The sequence below is a fragment of the Electrophorus electricus genome, chromosome 12, assembly GCF_013358815.1.
Source record: "Electrophorus electricus isolate fEleEle1 chromosome 12, fEleEle1.pri, whole genome shotgun sequence".
Classification (NCBI taxonomy): Eukaryota; Metazoa; Chordata; class Actinopteri; order Gymnotiformes; family Gymnotidae; genus Electrophorus; species Electrophorus electricus.
In genome coordinates, this window is record NC_049546.1 from 10,828,211 (window position 1) to 10,845,907 (window position 17,697).

The 17,697-nt window shown below is 40.5% G+C and overlaps 1 protein-coding gene across 4 annotated transcripts; it reads right to left on the reverse strand.

The window, feature by feature from the left end:
- Positions 1-3,733: 3,733 nt before the first annotated feature.
- On the reverse strand, positions 3,734-13,392 carry wfs1b (Wolfram syndrome 1b (wolframin)). 4 transcript variants are annotated; one of them, XM_027002135.2, is made up of 8 exons: positions 13,167-13,392; positions 10,063-10,254; positions 9,312-9,388; positions 8,848-8,992; positions 7,457-7,630; positions 7,260-7,337; positions 7,011-7,168; positions 3,734-6,837 (listed from the first exon to the last, which is right to left on the reverse strand). In XM_027002135.2, exons 2-8 carry the CDS (start codon positions 10,244-10,246, stop codon positions 5,002-5,004), a joined length of 2,652 nt encoding a protein of 883 aa, XP_026857936.2. In that variant the 5' UTR covers positions 10,247-10,254; positions 13,167-13,392; the 3' UTR covers positions 3,734-5,001. The 4 variants fall into 4 exon arrangements, with proteins under 4 accessions (XP_026857936.2, XP_026857937.2, XP_026857935.2 ...); XM_027002136.2 differs by having other exon boundaries at positions 10,063-10,293; XM_027002134.2 differs by having other exon boundaries at positions 10,063-10,314.
- Positions 13,393-17,697: the final 4,305 nt, after the last annotated feature.

Genomic DNA, 17,697 nt, shown 5'->3' on the forward strand with positions numbered 1-17,697 from the left:
ACTGAATACAAGATCAATAGAGGCTAGGATCTACCACACCAGGCAGGACCCCAGGTGCAGACAGAGCTTAGACCAAGCTAAGATTCTGTGGGACTTCTAGATATAGGCAGACAAAGTTGTAATGGCTGACCAACCAAACATAGTGGTGAATAAACAGCAGAAGAGGGCTGAAGGTGAAGAGAAGGTGAAGGCAATAGTGGTTCCAGTAGTAATTGGAGCACTAGGGGCTATGACCCCCAAACAGGGAGAATGGCTCCAGAAACAACATCCGAGATCTCCATTCAGAAGAGTGCAGTCCTGTGTGTGTGTGTGTGTGTGTGTGTGTGTGTGTGTGTGTGTGTGTGTGTATGTGTGCCTATTTTTTCTTCCACATCACCATTTTAAACTAAGTGACACAAACCTTTGTTTTTGTTTTAAAATATCTTGTGATAGTTCTAGTCACATGTTTAATCTCCAGTTCAGGCACTGCGTGTTTTTGGAATGTTTTCAGTATAGTACTCTACAAGTGACTTCCAATCTTTTCCTCCAGGGTGCTTGCAAAGGCCAGGAAAAGGAGCCATTAGTAGTGAAGAATGTCAATGGAAATTATTTGAAATGTTCACTATATCCATACGGGGACAACAAACTAGTGCTATGTGGGTTATGCCAGTCCTATTTGTGAAAGTGTGTTTGTATTTGAGAGCAAAAAGAAGTAAGGGATGTATGTTTGCAAAGCTAAAAGGAGTCCTCTTATAGGGGATTTTTATAACAGGTCCTTTCATGCCTCTGAATTGCTAAATGTTTGTCTATGCTGCCATTACAAGTTTAGTTAGTAAATTAACTTTTTACTAAGATCATCATTCAGTATATCAGTGACTGATTTCAAAATCTAATTTATTCTGTGTCTGTGAATGCATGCATGTTTGTAATGAAACTCTATTAAATCTTATATTTCAGACATTACTCAGATCTAAATTATAATGGAATGGAACTTCAGCCATAGAAATTTAATGTGTTTGTAATGTCATGCATTTGCCATCCCAAAAGCCCACATTTCCTCACAAGTTATATATGTACAGAATATGCAGTCCCACTTTGATGAGACTCACACACATACACACTAACAGGCCAATAACGAAGTGTATTTGTTTTTTCACAATTCAGGTTAGTCGAAAACCATGAGAGGGGAAAACATATGACGTTATTATGGTTAAAGTCAACATATCTTTTTTATGGTGTCCACTCTAGTTCCAAGTCACATAAGCATGCACATAACTGGCTCTGAATAAGGTCTACAATGTGTCCCTTATGCTATCTTTCAGAGCACAAGTAGGAAACAGATCTTGTATCAGTTGCCGTTCAAATGAGGTAACCCATGAGTTTGCCAGGCACTGACACTCATGGAGTCACTCAGGAAAAGGGAGTCTGGAAAATTTGGGCTTTAACCATGTCTGTGGCTGTTGAACTCAGACATCACTGTTGAGATTTCTGTGTTGCAGTAAACTATCCATATTTTTAACTTTAAGTGTTCATAAAGGAAAAAAATGAAAACCAATACACTTCATGGTAAACCTTTTTTTTTTCTTCCTGTAATACATTTTCATTTATTACCACAACCTAGTCATCATGGTCCCTTCTGCTTTTCAGACTTGGAAGACTTATCAATCCTTTTCAGGTTCCCAAAGCTTCTACCTTAAAACAAATCCTGGTCATGGAGAAGATAAGCAGTCACAGAAACTGCCAACAAAAATTATCTTCTGATTTTACTCAGCCATACTCCCTACAACAAGTCATTGTAAATTTGTCATTCATTCTGAGCTGTCTTGATTAAGCAGAAATACGGCATTAAAACTTTACCCATACACATTACCAATACCCAATTCTTAGCACTAGATTGTAAAGATCCACGCTTAATTCTGAATCAACTGTTCAACATAAATATACTGCAGTGCCACCACTATTATTTAAGCATCAGTACTCCCTACCTGGTTTGCATTTAGCAAAACTACTTTTTATTCATATACCTTTTATTAGAAAAATGATGTAGACACATGTACTGAAATCGAACTCATATACCTGAACACTATGAATACCACAAGACCAAATCATCTTGGTCAGACCTGCTCATAGCTTTAAAATGTCTTCCAACAGTGTGTTTCTTAACTGTGTACTATATGTAATGATATCCTGTGTTACTCTCTGCAGTACTGTAATGTTTCAATCTGAAGGTAGTTAAATATATTTTATTATAAAGTTCCACACCTAAGTATATGTATGATGACAGAGTTTAATTGAATATAAAACTATATATCATTTTAATTTTAACACAAACTGGGTAGATGGTTTAAATCATGATATAATTCAAAATTTAAGTGAAAAGTGATTCATTCATTCATTCGACTCATTCGGAGACAATGACATTTTTGTACCAAAAAATTGCCCTCATATTTGGTTTAGACAGATATAGACAATACGTTATGTCTATATCTGTCTAAACCAAATATTAGGGCAATTATTATCAAGTTTATGTCCAAAAATCTAATAATATAAATGCCCATAATTTAAAGCACTAGATTTTTTGTAAGAGTCCAGTGACAATTTATGTTGGTGGTATACACTAACAGTCGTCATTCCAGAGGCCAAGTTACACTTTACTGTTCCTTCTACAAAATACATTTTATGTAAGCCTCAAATTAAAGCTATTGATGCACAATAACAAAATGGTCACAGAAATTGTTCTCTGTTCAAACAATTAACTGTAAATGTCATTTACTGTAAATTAATTAAATGGAAGAAGGTCTGGGTCTTGAGTACTTGAAGAGTGCTGGTGTAATGATAAATTCAGTTCAGCAGGCACATTGTTGCTTTAAATATAAAGAGATAAACAGCAGAAAATGAACAGAGAACTGTTTCTTCTTCATCCTGTTATACACAAATAAATAAATAAAAAATCCAAGATGTAGAGTATTCTGTTTTGGATTTTGGACACATTTCTAAATGTTTAAAGAGAAGCTCCAGAGTTTCAGAAATAAGGGGGAAATGTTTCTAATCAAAACACTTAAGTTTAATCTTGTTATTATCTGGTTGTATTTTTACACTGATATATTGGATATCTATCTTCTCAAGTGTCTGCCTTAGAATAGATGGCATCATGACATTACCCAGGTGTCCGTCATTGTTGAATAACCAGCCCTGGTGAGTTGGAACTACCTTACACAGTCTAATCAGATGGATAGACATTAGAAACAACAAAGAAAATTCATTTTGATTATCTATAGTCATTATGTTTGATCTGGGTTTTATTTCCATTTTTGATGTGGTGTTAATGTCATGCACATTTTAGCTAGCCAAATCAAAACTTTGATGGAAAATACGGCAGATCTGATAACAGGGTATAGCATGGTTTAGAGTTCCTGACCCACTTCAAAGCACCTCTGGTGAGTTTATCAAACCAGTGACTTACTCCTGAATTCAACTTACCAATTTCCTGTACAGTCTATTTAGGGAGTGTTAAATCTGCCAATGCTGATTTCGTAATTTATATATACTATCATATACAGTAGATTCCCAAGCCGTTCAAGTTAGTAATTAAAGAAACGTTTGCATATTGAGTAATTTTACACATAGTAGCATTATGCCTTGCATAATTACACACCTTAGGCAGATTAGTTTCATGTTTCCATGCAGCTGTAGATTACTCTAACAAAGCCCTTGATATCTGTTTGTGCATAAAAAATTGACAGGGATCAGCAGACGAAATTTATGTTTTTATTCATCATAGTGCAAAGTGAGGGTAGTGAATCATACACTAGAATCAGAAGTAGAGACCAGCTCAGCAGGAAAAAGAACACTGTGTGTGGGTGGATTAAATCTCTGTGCCTGCATAAAAATGCCATGCAACCCTCTATGAGGCGTTCCAATGTACAGTAGATTATCTAATGTGTTCCTTTTTGCAATTAATAATTAAGGAGCCAACATTATCTTAAACTATTAGAATGTTCATGATTGATTTTAGTCATGACAATAATATATGTGCCTTTCATTCCATAATAGGAAAGAAACTTTAATTTTCTCATTAAAAATGATCTTATTTCATATCTATATCCAGTTCACCTAAAAACGGCTAAAACACCCATTTTTCTGTAAAATTTATACTTATACTTATCCAAGGCAGCAGTATGCAAAACATATGAAACCACTCTCTTGAAACAAATTCTTCAAATGGAAAGCAAATTCTTTACTTGGTTATTGTTTTTTTTACATTAGGTAAATTCCAGTGCATTGTCTAAAAAGTGGAATATTTGTTGACAAAAACAAATAGCTCCAAACAATCTTCACTTAGTTTTTCTATTATTGGTGAGTTGGTAGATTGTAAGTATTACTTGGATATAAATGATTTTCATCCACAAACCATTGAAATGCTCCTTACTAGTACACTTAAGGGCATATGGTAACTCTAGCTTTCATAGCAGCTACCTCCTTACTATCTCATGTACTCCCACTTTATGCTTTCTCACTTTTCACTTTTTCACATTCATACATAGACCTGATTATTTTTTCAATACTGATTTTCCACTGAAAATATTTTTAGTCTAGCCATACCCTGGTACATTTCGTAATCTCTCCAGTACATCTAACCTAAGAATCAAAAAACTGGTCTCTTGGCCAAATAATGTGAAGCAGTGACTCCATCATTCTGCAAAAACAGAATGAAAAAAACACTGCCTTTTAAATGACCTCCCTGTTCTGATTGATCACAATCTCAATTAATTCAGGCCTAAATTTGATTAGTTTCAGACAGCAATACCTCAACACAGAACTGATACAATAGGTCAGTTCTCAGACTACAATGCCTAAAGCATTCAAATTCCCCAAGAAACCATTTCTAATGGATCGGCACACACACACCTAATCACCTCCTAATCATGAACGCAAATGCTGCTGACCATGTTGAGGAATAGTGCTGCTGACTGGCTGTTGAGTCTATTACATACAGTACCAAAATGATAACTATGTTCATCCTCACACAGCAACCTCAGTAGCCACAGCAACATCGAGCTCAGCAGTGAGCAATGGGTGGAACAGGAAGTTGAAGGCAAAGGCAAAAGCACTACGGGCATTAACCCTCCAGTCCTGCTCTATCTTGACTTGCCGTCGTGTAGGCACCAAAGCCGAGGTGCAAGTCCTACAGTGAAGAGCTTTGAGCTCAAACACTGGCCACTTGCTGCCCAGCCTACCTTCTAGAACAGTGCTGAATTCCACCACACTGCCTGCACCGAGTGCCAACAGTACACCACGGAATTCGTTACTTGCCCTTAGCACTATGTCTTTTGTTGCATCATCCATTTCTTGTGGCCCTTTCCCCTTCTTATCCCCTTGAGGCATACCCATGGTCACTTCAAACTTGTAGCGGTCAAATCGTTTCACATGGCACTTGTGATTTGCAAGTGCCTTCAGCTGGCAGAGGGGTTCTGCAGGCCCTGGCTCAGGACTGTCACAGGCTGGATATTCCTCCCCATAAAGGCAGCGCACCCAGTCTGCTATGATGCCAGGTAGGAGATTGACAACGGCTTGAGCTCCATTTTCTATCTCCGTCACACGAACATACTTAAAACGGCCCTCCCAGGTGACACGGTGACCCTCAAGATGGCTGCAGAGGATCTGAGCGTGCGCCATGTTGCGTTCCTTCCAGGCACGAGGTCCACACAATTCACTGTACTGCTGCCAGGTCAAAGTGGAGTTGTACACCTTCATACCCTCAGAGCGGTATACATAAAACCAGCTGAACAGCAGTAGTGCAGAGATCCACACCAAGATCAGCTTCACTATGCTGCTGCGCCTTAGCGATCGGATCACAGCGAGAGGTGATACACTGAAACGAGTCCACCACCGCAGTAAAATGGGAAGCCCGCATACACACACTGTCACTACCATCTTGGCCAGGTCCAATGCGAGGAACCACTGCACCAGCTGTACCAGCAGCATGGCTGCTAGCGCCAGCGAAAGCACAGGCAGGGCGAAGAAGAACAGGAGGTAGCCCACAGCAGTCCGCATTAGGCCCAGCACAGTGGACCCGTGCAGAAGTGTGATGGACAGTTCACACCAGATGAAGCAAACGAGGTAGGGCAGCAGCACACTGTAGGAGCCGTGAAGCCCTCGTGTCGTGGCCATGCGTACACACAAGTACAGAAGGCCAAGGTAAAGAATGCAAGGTACCCCAAAATGCAACACAAGCCAATCACAAATAGGCAGGCTAAACCATGACCCCCCCACTAGCCAGCCCAGCCAGCCCCCCATGAGCTCATTAGTGAAAAAGCAAATGGCAGAGGCGACCTGTGTGAGGAGGGCTAGCTTGGCATGTTGCTGCGCTGCTGGACGCAGGCTCAGGTAGCTGCTCACAGTAAAGAAGACTGCCACAGTGGCCAGTTCAGAACAAGGCAGCCACGACTTGTCTGCCACGGGAAACGAGAGTATGAGGAAGAGTGCCGAGAGCAGAAAATAGAGGTGGGGCTCCAGGTGGTTCCAGGTGAAGTTGGATTCTGCTTGCTCAAGGTCAAGGCCTGGCTCAAAGTGAGCCAGCATGACTGTCAGCACCTTAAAGTTCTCCCAGGCCTTGCTGTTCTGGAAGACTCTCAATGTGCAGATGACCATCGAGAGGAAAGAAAAGTAGAAGATGATAAGGGGAATGACAAGAAGGAAGAAATCCAAAGTGAGGTTGGAGATGATGAAGAAGAAAATGAGGGTGTTGACATGATGCGTTGGGATGAGAGCACTGATCCATTGCATTCCAGCACGGGAGGCCCAATCAATCAACACCTCCTTCACCTCAGTGACAGCATGGAGGGGAAATTTCAATATCTACAGAGAACACATGGACACAGAGGATGTGGGATGTTGGAAACAGTGTCAATTTACATGGATACACTGTACTTTCAAAGGACAATAAATGTTGTTTACATCTAAATTGTATTTGGGAAAAGACAACATGGCATGAATATCTTAATTTTAATTATTCATGATCTAGCATATACCTTCTGATGCAGAGGCAACTCATCAGGATTTATCACAGGCTCTTCGTCATCATCATCGTCATTGACTGCTTCCGCTTCAAGAGCTGCTGTTGGTGAGATGCCTTGAGCGTACCGCTTAGTGTTTTCAACAAACTCTTCTGAACCAACATACTGAGTCCCTTCACATACATAAATGCAAAAGATGATTTTAGCCCCCTTTTTAAAAAACAGGCCTTCCAAAAATATCAATCTAAAAAAAAAAAATCTCACCATCACTTGAGACCAGGCTCTCCAAGACTTTCCTCTGTTTCTGGGCTGACCTTGAGAGTAGGCTTCCACTGACACCATCTAGAGGAGCAATGGGGATAATACACAGTCAAGTTCAAAAATAAAAGGATAGAAGGAAATAACAGAAATAGATTGCACTGATAAAGTACCATATTTCTGTGGCCATATAAGACATTTACCTGTTTCTGTGTTGACCTGGCTAATGTTTTCTAGTAGTTCTGAGGCAGTTAGCCTTCTCTTCCTCTCTGGATTAAGTTTCCAGTACATGCACAAAGCTGCTTTTCTCACACTGCGCTCATAACGTGATTCACATGCCAAGGTATGCACCTCTTCTCTGTTCTCAGCTGTGATGCCTGTCACACACATATACATGCATATATTAAATCAGACCATGGTCTTAAGCAATTCTGAAAGAGTGTTAATTATTAGGCATAGCTTCAGGACTTTTATTATTTTTTACTTATTTTATTATTTATACTTTAATATTGCACCTATATACTTGCTCATGTAATTATCCAAATAGCCAATCATGTGGCAGCAACCCAATAGAGAAAATCATTCAGACATACATAAAGAGCTTCCTTTAATGTTCACATCAAATATTAAAATGGATGGGGAAAAAATGTGATCTGAGTGTTTTAACCATGGCATTGCTGTTGATGCCAGATGGGCTGAGTATTTCAGAACTTGATGATCTCCTGGGATTTTACACAGTTTCCACAGAATGGTGCAAAAATAAATAACATCCTGTGAGTAGCAGTTCTGCAGAATGAAACATCTGGTTTTGAGTTACAGGCTACAGTAACTAAAACTGCCATAGTGAGCAGAAACGTCTTTCAGTATATGAACCTTCAGGCAGATACAACAGCAGAAGACCACTTTGGGTTACATTCCCATCAGGAAAGCACAAGAATCTGGGGCTATAGTGAGTACAAACTGACCAAAACTGGATAGCTGAATATAGGAAAAATGTTGGTATGCAGATGGTAGGGTGAGAATTTGGAAACAGCAAGAATCTACTGACCCAACATGCCTTGTGTCAACAGTTTAGGCTGCTGCTGCTGCTGCTGCTGGTGGTTTAATGGTGTGGGAAATGGTTCTTGGCAAAATGTGGGCTTCATAATATCCATCAAGCATCCTTTAAGTGCCATAGCCTATCTGAGTACAGCTGCTAACTATGTGCATCCCATTCTAGCTAGAATTTACCCATATTAAAATGGTTATTTCCAGCATGATAATGAGCCATATCACAAAGTACAAGTCATCTCAAACTCCTTCCATGACAATGACAATGATCTCAGTGTGATTCATGGAGTTCCCGATCACCAGATCTGAATGCAACAGGGTGTCACAGAATGAGAAATGAATGTCAACATCGTCCAAAATCCTCAAGGCATGGAATCCTATGGAATGGAATGTATGCCATGTAGAACTGAGGCTGTTCTGAAAGTAAATGGGGATTATAGTCAGTATTAGTACAATTTTCCTAATCAAGTGACAGAGGAGTGTAGGTGTTTCTAATAAAGTGGATGGTGAGGCTAATCATGTGACCATGTGGCATTTGTCCTACCTTTTTGTTCATGCAGGCACCACTGTAGGAGTTTTACAGCATCCCTCCGGCCGTTCTTTGCTGCCAGCAGAAGCCATGTTACTGCAGTGATGCTGTTCGCTTCTTCATCCTCTGTCTCAGACAGGCGTAAATAATACCTACCAATCTGCCAAAAAGGTGGAATTCTTACACAATCTTATACTAGTGAAAGCATCCGCTTTTTAAAATTACTTAACTGACAGATTACTCAAATATGAATTAATATGATCCTTGCTTTAATATCACAATTACTAAAAAGCATGCTGTGCTTTTTTGTGTTCTAGATCTCAGATGCTATATGTGGCTCTTAATCAGTGCATGTATATGTTTGTCTTCTAGATCACAGCTGTTATATCTGGTTCTTAGTCAGGGTATGTACATGTCTGTGTGTGTGTGCGTGTGGTTGTAAATGCATGTATTTGTGCATATGTGCCTGCTATTCTGACCTCTATCTGTGCTTTGGAGTCTCCATTCTTAGCTCTCTGCTTAAGTTCCTCAATGATGACCTCCTCTGGAATTTCCCCTGGTAGATTAAAAGGGGAATGCAGATAGGCCACAGACAGACACTGAACATTCACACACCACACATGTATGTCTGAAAGTGGACTGCTTTTTAGTAGTTGTTAATACCTTTCCATGCTATTGTGGAACATGAGTTTCTCTCATCAACACTGTATGATAAATGTTCAAAGATTCTTAGTCATATGAATAAATCCTGATCAAAAATTAATACAAAGAAAAATTTGGGCTAACATTAGTCTAATTTCAGTGTTCTCTGAATGTCAATTAAGGAAGCACTAGTTTATATCTGTACGTTGATTTAATACTGAAACTCAGCAACACTACAGTGCATCAGAGTGAGCAAGTGAAACCTGGGTCATTGTCCAAATTTAAATTTTATATTTGCATATGTCGTTGTTTGCATGACCACACATGCAGTGACTGGTCAAACCAGTATTCTGATAGAATTCATGTAAACGTTTTTTTATCCTAGAGCCTGTAGTTGAAACTACATTTGTAATTGCACCAAATCTGGTGTGTATGCATGGCTTTTGTTTGTGTGTAGCTCTTGAATGCTTAAAGGCTTTACACTGAGACACTTATAGAATCTGAAAGCATTAGTCAACTCAAATGTCAGAAATATGAACTGGTATACTGTGTGGTCACCATTTTGGAGCGGACAGAAAGCATCCGTACCTGCAGGAGATGAAGCTGGCTGGAGTTGGGGTCCACCAGGAGGTGTGTCTTCAGTTATTGTAACATCACTGGCATTTAGCTGAGAACGACCTCTGTGTGGGCATATTTGAGGGGGTTGAGACATTCGATGGGAGGAGTTAGGTGCTGAAGACGATGGTACTGTGTGAGGCGTGTGTCCAGACATAAGAGAGGCTAGTGAGATAGAAGAAGCAGGGGAACAGGGTGGTGATCCTGGGAAAGATTGGTCCATCTCTAATTAGAAAAAAAATACATACAGATTTTTTTTCCCCTTTAATTTAAAACAGAAAAATCAATTTTACGACATAATCCGGAACTTGCACTAAAAAAAGGACATTTTCCTAGTCCATGACAGCTGTAGTAAGGGCATATGGCTGCATTTTCAATAGAAAAAAAAGATTGAGAACTAGTACTAATGTTACTCGTTTTTGTTGTTGTATACTTATATATAGCTGAAATGACAATAAAACCTCTTTGAACTTGAACTTGAACTAGAGAAATGGGAAAATGGCACAATATGGATCACCTACCCTTACTGGTCACTTTAATAGAACAATATGCTAGTACTTTGCAGGATCCTCATTTGCTCTTAACAGTGTCAATTTTTCTTGGCAAGTGTTGGAAACACTTTGAAATTTTGGTCAATGTTGATTGCATCACATATTTATTGCATCTTTCAGGTCTGTTGTCCTACAACATCTACCTTAACTTAGGAAGCCCAATATGTGCACCAAGAAAGCATTTCACACACCTTTACACTACTATTACCAGCTTCAATTGCTAACAGATTGGTTTCATGAATTTTTTTCCTATTTACACGGAATAATAATAATAATAATAATTTATATTTTAGGCATTTAGCTAACGATTTTATTCAAATCGACTTACAGTTCTGACCAAACACAACTTGAGAAATTAAGGGTTAAGGGTCTTGCTCAGGAGCCCAACAGTAGCAACCTAGTGGTGGTAGGGTTTGAAATGGCAAACATCTGATTACTAGTCAAGTACTTTAACCACTGAGCTACCACTGCCCTCTGCCCACTGCCCATTGCCATTGCCACTACCACTGATGACGATTTATATAGTGCTTTTTCATGATGCAAAGATAAAAAGAATAATAACAATACCTTTTTATAGAGCTTTTGCATAATGCAAAGATGCTTGCAAAATTCTGACACCGAAACCACAAAATAAATAAATGAAATAAATAAAGAATACAACTCATCTTTTTTTCTCTTGCATACAATCCTAATCGGTTCCCCTAGTAAAATTATTAGGGTCTATGCTAGTTTTTTTTTCATAATGTTGGTGACTGCTGCATTCTTAAAGACATGACCAAGTAGAAGCAATTGGTTAATAAGAGTAGTAAAGTGTGGCACCAGGACAGGCATACAGTGGCACCAGGACAGGCATACAGGCCTTAACAAGAACTGTAGTGATAGGATCAAGAGAGCCTACAAGATGTGGTACAAGAAGTAGTAAAATCAGAAATCTGAGAATAGTCTAATGTTTCATATTTCAAAGCTCTGGAGCAAACCAGAGAGAGGGGGTGGTAAAAGAGACAGTTTTAGCTTTTATAGGAGCCAATGAGTTAAGCAAGTCAGCAAGAGTGGTATTAAGCATTGTAGCATATGCTTCAGGAGAAGAAGGAATATTATCTAAAAAGGAGAGCAGGAGATTGATTTAAACTGATTAAGAGTATTTCTGACCCTACCACCTATATACTGCAGCAAAAATCAAGACACATCAGCCGAGGCAATGCTTTTCAGTCTTCAACAATTCAGATTCAGTAAGTCTGTGCCCATGTTGGCCTTTAAATACCTGTCCTTGGGAGACAGGAGTGCAAGCAGATGTATCTGCCTCAAGGTTTGACATTTATTTTTGATGATATTTTTCTGCTCACCATAGATGTAAAAGGGTCTTGTTTTATTTACTGTAGTCTTCATGTTAGAGGATAATGACTGGTTTAAACTGAGTTTTTTATTTCTGTACAAACTCTAGAGTTCAGTGGTTATTGAAATACTTAAACCAGCTAATTTGGCACCAATAACCATGCCACAATGACCAAAGTCACTCAGATCACATTTTGTCCCATTCTGATGTTTGATGTGAACATTGATTAAAGTTTGTGACCTATGTCTGCATGGGTTTTGCTTTGCACTGCTACCAAAATGACTGGCTGGCTAGATAATTACATGGATGAGCAGCTATATACATTTTCTTAATAAAGTGCCCGGTGTATTATTTTATGGGATTGCTTGTACTTCCCTTTAGTCACTTATATTTTAGAGTTATAGTCTTCTGTTCTCTCAGTAATTTTTTTAATCCTCACGTTCTATTTTCACTAAGGATTTCTGTGTCTTCTAATTATGTAGTAGTGAGAGTATTCTCATTACACAATTTAGCTACATAATTGTATGGCACTGTTAAAACACAATTCTTATTAAACAGCACATCTTAAACAGATATATTTGCTAATAAAATCGACTGATGCAAATCTGTTACTTAACTTTTAGATGTGCTTTCATCTTTTCTGTCATAAAAAATCAACGACCCACAACAGTGTTATTAAAATATAATTATTCCGACCTGATCCTAGAAATTTTCCTGACGAGATAGGACAACTGCGAGAGGATGCAAGACAGAAACGTAGCGAACTTATGACAGTATTATCTGCGAAAGCACCTGGCACCATGACAGAGAACATACCCTATGTGGCAAACCCGCTGATACAGGAATAGTGTCAAATATCACTGATATCACTTCACTGATATCACTGCCCAAAACATCCCGGCGACGGCTTAATTGATGTTTTTCTTTGTCTTTACAAGATAGCAAAAGCAATAAGATGACCTTTTATATAGCACTCATGTGAGGTCATCTTTGCACTGTACTTGTAATCCTCCACCAGCAATAGGTCAGCAAAAAGTAACTAAATTGAACATGTTGAGCCTCGTACTTGAGCCATTGTTATAAGGGTTTATGTTACTGAAACAAAGTACCCTTATAACGCGTCAATTGTGCTTTTTAACCTTAGAAGCTTGCCATATACACACATAGCTACTTTCCGAAATACGTTCACTCACCCGGTTCTTCTTGTAAGAATCACACGGTGATATCGCTCACAGATAGCGCTAATTTATCTAGAGGGTTACTCAATTAGTTATTCTGTACTTGCCTAATCCTTTAAATCGCTCCACAATGAACAAGGTCTATAAAAAGATGATCATACACAGAGAAGTCCATCCAGCTGTTTCTCTCTATATAAACCTTCCTACTTTTGTATTGAATTGTGTTGTTGGACAATAATAGTGACGTTAAACGCGACTTCCTTGTGCATGCTGCCCTCTGAACACCAAAATAAAAGTCTGAAACTGGTTTCAAGTATATGCTTACGGTCACATTCACTATAAACGATATTTTATATCACTATAGTCATTTAATAGTCCTAAACAAACACAACCTTAAGCATGCGCGACACTGATAAATAATGAAGCACATAATAAAATAAATAATTTCTAATTAGTTACATTAGTTACATGAAATCATCTCAACAGGTCATATACCATGTAATATGACCGTGACATAAGGTTTGTTGTAATTATATGAACTAGTATTGAACAGAGCTTCAAAACTTAGTAAGACTACGTTTGGTCCATTCAGATCAATTGTGGGTAATAGTTATTTATTCCAACTATACACCAAAACTCACAGGTTCACTATACGATTCTCTCATTAGTGAAATCATCATACCCAGTGTTACGTACACACATACATACAAACATATACATAACAGAAATACTGCAGCATCCCTTGAATAACTTTGCAGTCTTCTGCTTTATAGTCTTAAAATCCGTGTTACATGATTACAGACTCAGAAGCCACCGTATAGCTGTAAACACATGCCCATGCCTTGAATCATAAGTAGATTATACTAGGGCAAAAAGACAAAATGTCTTCTTTCCAAGTTGTTATAGTCACAGCATTTTAAACTACATTTGTAATAATTGATTGGTTAAGTTATTCTGTGTGATGTTTTAAGATGTGTGATGGACACTATGGTGTCTGAATCTTCAACAACCCATGTTTGTGAATGCACTTTTTGATATACAAGGTATACAGCGTAACTACCAATGTAGTTACAGTACAATTACAAATAATAATGACATACGTGGTCCTCTGGAAAGGACTGCTAGTGAGGTTGGGTACCGAAGTACTTTTAAAGTTGCCGACCGAATTACGTCGGTACTACCGACTACCAATTCACGTCAAATCAATCAGTGCCAAATTTCGGTATAAGCGTAGCGAGCCTGTCACCTTTGAAGGTCTCGTTGCTCTGCCGCATACGTCATAAGGACCGTCCCATTTAAAAAGAACGCGGATGATCATTTAAATGTAGCGGAGACCCGCGTCCTTCTTTTAACCGAATTCTGAGGAGGCACCAATGTGTCCTTCTCAGTCTTTTATTTCCCTCAAGCCTTTAGTCGGACGCGAAACCGGTATCGCAACAATGGAACAAAGCCAGGCAAGCGAGACAGAAAAAGAGTTCGTTTTTAAATGTATGTTTCCAGCGTTTGTTGTAAAAAATATTTACAAGTCACCTCATAAATTACCCGTAAATGATGTTATGAACGAGTGAACTGTCATTAAAATTTAAGACCTACCTAGCAATGATTTTTTCATTTAGACGCATCCACCGTCGGGGCAATGTCGAGCCTTAAGCGGTCTCAAGTGTGGTTACATTTTTCAAAACGTGACGCAGACAACTCTCTCTGCAGTATTCATAACGCGAAAAGCAAAGCTGGCCAATGCAACATTTCAAGCACAAAATGTATCTAAAAGCTGAAGAGCGTACCTTATTTGGTAGCCTGAAAAGCCAAGACGGCAGCACGCCTGAACAGCACGCCTGCAGGCTAAGACGAACCATCCATGGACGACGAACATTTAAGTGAGCAACTGGCAACTTCATCGACATCTTCAAGCAATTAATTAAATTAGCTAATTAGTTGAATATGTTGTTGGAGAAAACGGGACTTTATTGTGTTAGTATTCCGAACTCCCAGACACAGGTAAGTGAGGATCCATGAGTTTATTAGCACTGACAGGAAAGGGTACGTGGCAGATATGAGCAGCAGTCTTCAACGCACAGGGAGTTAGAATGAGGAGATTCGAGGTTACCATTCCCACTGCAAGGTCCATAGGCACGAATAATCCAAGGGGCTAGGTACGAGGCGTAGTCTGAGGAGGAAGCAGAGGTCAAAGCCAGGGGAATCGAAAGGAACAGAGAACGCTTGGTATGCATATAGGGATACAATACTTCATGAGTTGGGGGTGGGAAACTGGGATATTATAAAGGCGACTGGAATGAGAGACAGGTGTTGCTTATCAGTACTCAGGAGAGGGGGATCTAAGTCTGGGCGGGGAAAGGCTATTGGGCTGGAACGATGCTGTCACAGAATCCCCCCTCCAACAGGCGGCTCCAGACGACTGACTCCAAACCCCCTTGGCCGACCCCGGTCCCTAGGGCCAGGGTGATCCGGGTGAGAGGAGTGGAACACAGCACTGAGTGAGCGGTCCAGTATGTTTCCCGCTGGCTCCCACAACTGCTCCTCCGGCCAATACCCCTCCCAGTCAATGAGGTACTGCAACTGACCCTGGCGCCTGCGAGAATCCAGGATCTTGCGAACACGATAGGCAGGCTGACACTCTACTTCCAGGGGAGCCAGCGTGGCTACTGGGGCAGAGCCCGCCGAGAGGGGGCTATAGTTTGCCGGCTTGAGTAGTGAGACGTGGAATGTGGGGTTCATTCCAGGGGAAGAAGTCTGGCTGAAACCCAAAGACACACAAAAGGAGTCAGATGCGTGGATGAGTGTACATACTCTGCCCATGGTAAGTATTGGGAACAGTCAAAAGTGTGAAGTGCAATACTGCCTCAGGAATCTTCCCACCTCCTGGTTTGTCCTCTCCGCCTCCCTATTGGACTGCGGATGATGGCCTGAGGAGAGGTTGGCGACGATATTGAGCTTTGCACAAAACTTTCCAGTAACAAGACATGAACTGAGAACCTCGGTTGGACACTACCTGCTCTGGCAGACCGAATATTCGGAATATGAGGGAAAGCATGGTGTCTGCAGTTTCCTTTGCTGTGGGCGGAGAGCAAAACGGAATAAGCCGACACATCTTTGAGAACCTGTTTACTACCACCATGATCACAGTATTTCCTTCTGAGACTGGCAGGTCCGTGATGAAGTCCATGGAGAGATGAGACCATGGGCACTTGGGCATAGGCAAGGGGTGCAGCTCTCCTGCAGGGAGAATGCATGGAGTGCGAGACTGGGCACATGTCAGACATGACATGACAATCTCGCACGTCGTCAACCAGGGAACCCCACCAATATTTCCTGGACAACAGGGCAGTGGTTCATGTAATCCCTGGGTGCCCCGTACACAGAGACATATGTGCCTATCTCACGAGGTTGCTGCGTAGACTTGCGGGGACATACTGCCTCCCTGGACGGCATTTGGCTGGGGCAGGGTCCTTGCTTACGGCCTCCTCCAAATACTGCGGAAAAGCCCATCTAATCGAAGCCAGGAAACATTGTTCTTTTAGAACACTCTCCGTGTTCTCCGGGCTCTCCTCCTCATGTAAATAAGATAATGCATCTGCCTTCTTGTTCTTGGAGCCTGGGATGTAGGAGACAGAACTGAAACCATGAGAAGAGGGCCCACCTAGCTTGTCGGGATGTAAATCTCTTGGCTGTCTTTAGGTATTCCAGGTTCTTGTGATCTGTGAGAACCACGAAGGAGTGTTGGGCTCCTTCTAGTCAGTGTCTTCACTGCTCTATAGCCAACTTTATGGCCAGCAGTTCTTGGTTACCCACATTATAGTTTCTTTCTGCAGGTAGAAGCTTCTTGGAAAAAAAGGCACAGGGATACAACTTGGCTGGCAACCCTTGTCAATGGAACAACACTGTTCCTACTCCTACCTCAGAAGCATCAACCTCCATGAGGAAGGGTAGTGACGGATCTGCTTGGTACAGCCCCAGAGCAGATGTAAATGCCTGCTTCAGTCTCTGGAAAGCCTCGTCCACTGCTTAAGTCCATCATAGCCTCCCCTTGGTCTGCCCCTTCAGGAGGTTAGTCAAGGGAGAAGCTGTGGTCCCGAATTTCCTAATGAACCACCTATAAAAGTTAACAAACCCTAGAAATCTTTGCAAGTCCAATCTATTACCACTGTAACCTTTTCTAGGTCCATGGAGATCTTACCAGGGGAGATCGCGCTGCCTAAAAAGCTCAGGGACGTCTGATGGAACTCGCATTTCTCTGCCTTCATATAGAGGTGGTGTTTCCAGAGCTGGGACAAAACAGCTGCTACATGTTGGAGATTCTCTGATAAGGATTGTGAGTAAATCAAAATGTCATCAATGTACACAATAAGAAATCTGTCAATCATATCGTGGAAAATCTCGTCCATGAAAGCCTGAAAGACAGAGGGACTGTTGGCCAAACCATAGGGCATAACCAGATATTTGTAATGCCCCCATGCCGTGATAAACGTGGTCTTCCCTTATGCGAATCAAATTGTATGCACTCCTCAGGTCCAACTTTGTGAATATA

What these genes read in the sequence shown, in the direction of transcription:
- wfs1b (XM_027002134.2), bottom strand. Translation starts at nt 10,312, where the DNA reads ATGGACCAATCTTTCCCAGGATCACCACCCTGTTCCCCTGCTTCTTCT. An exon ending in GCCAGCTTCATCTCCTGCAG is followed by an intron (nt 9,389 to 10,062) that starts GTACGGATGCTT and finishes TTAATCTACCAG; the next exon opens with GGGAAATTCCAGAGGAGGTC. An exon ending in ACTCCAAAGCACAGATAGAG is followed by an intron (nt 8,993 to 9,311) that starts GTCAGAATAGCA and finishes CCTTTTTGGCAG; the next exon opens with ATTGGTAGGTATTATTTACG.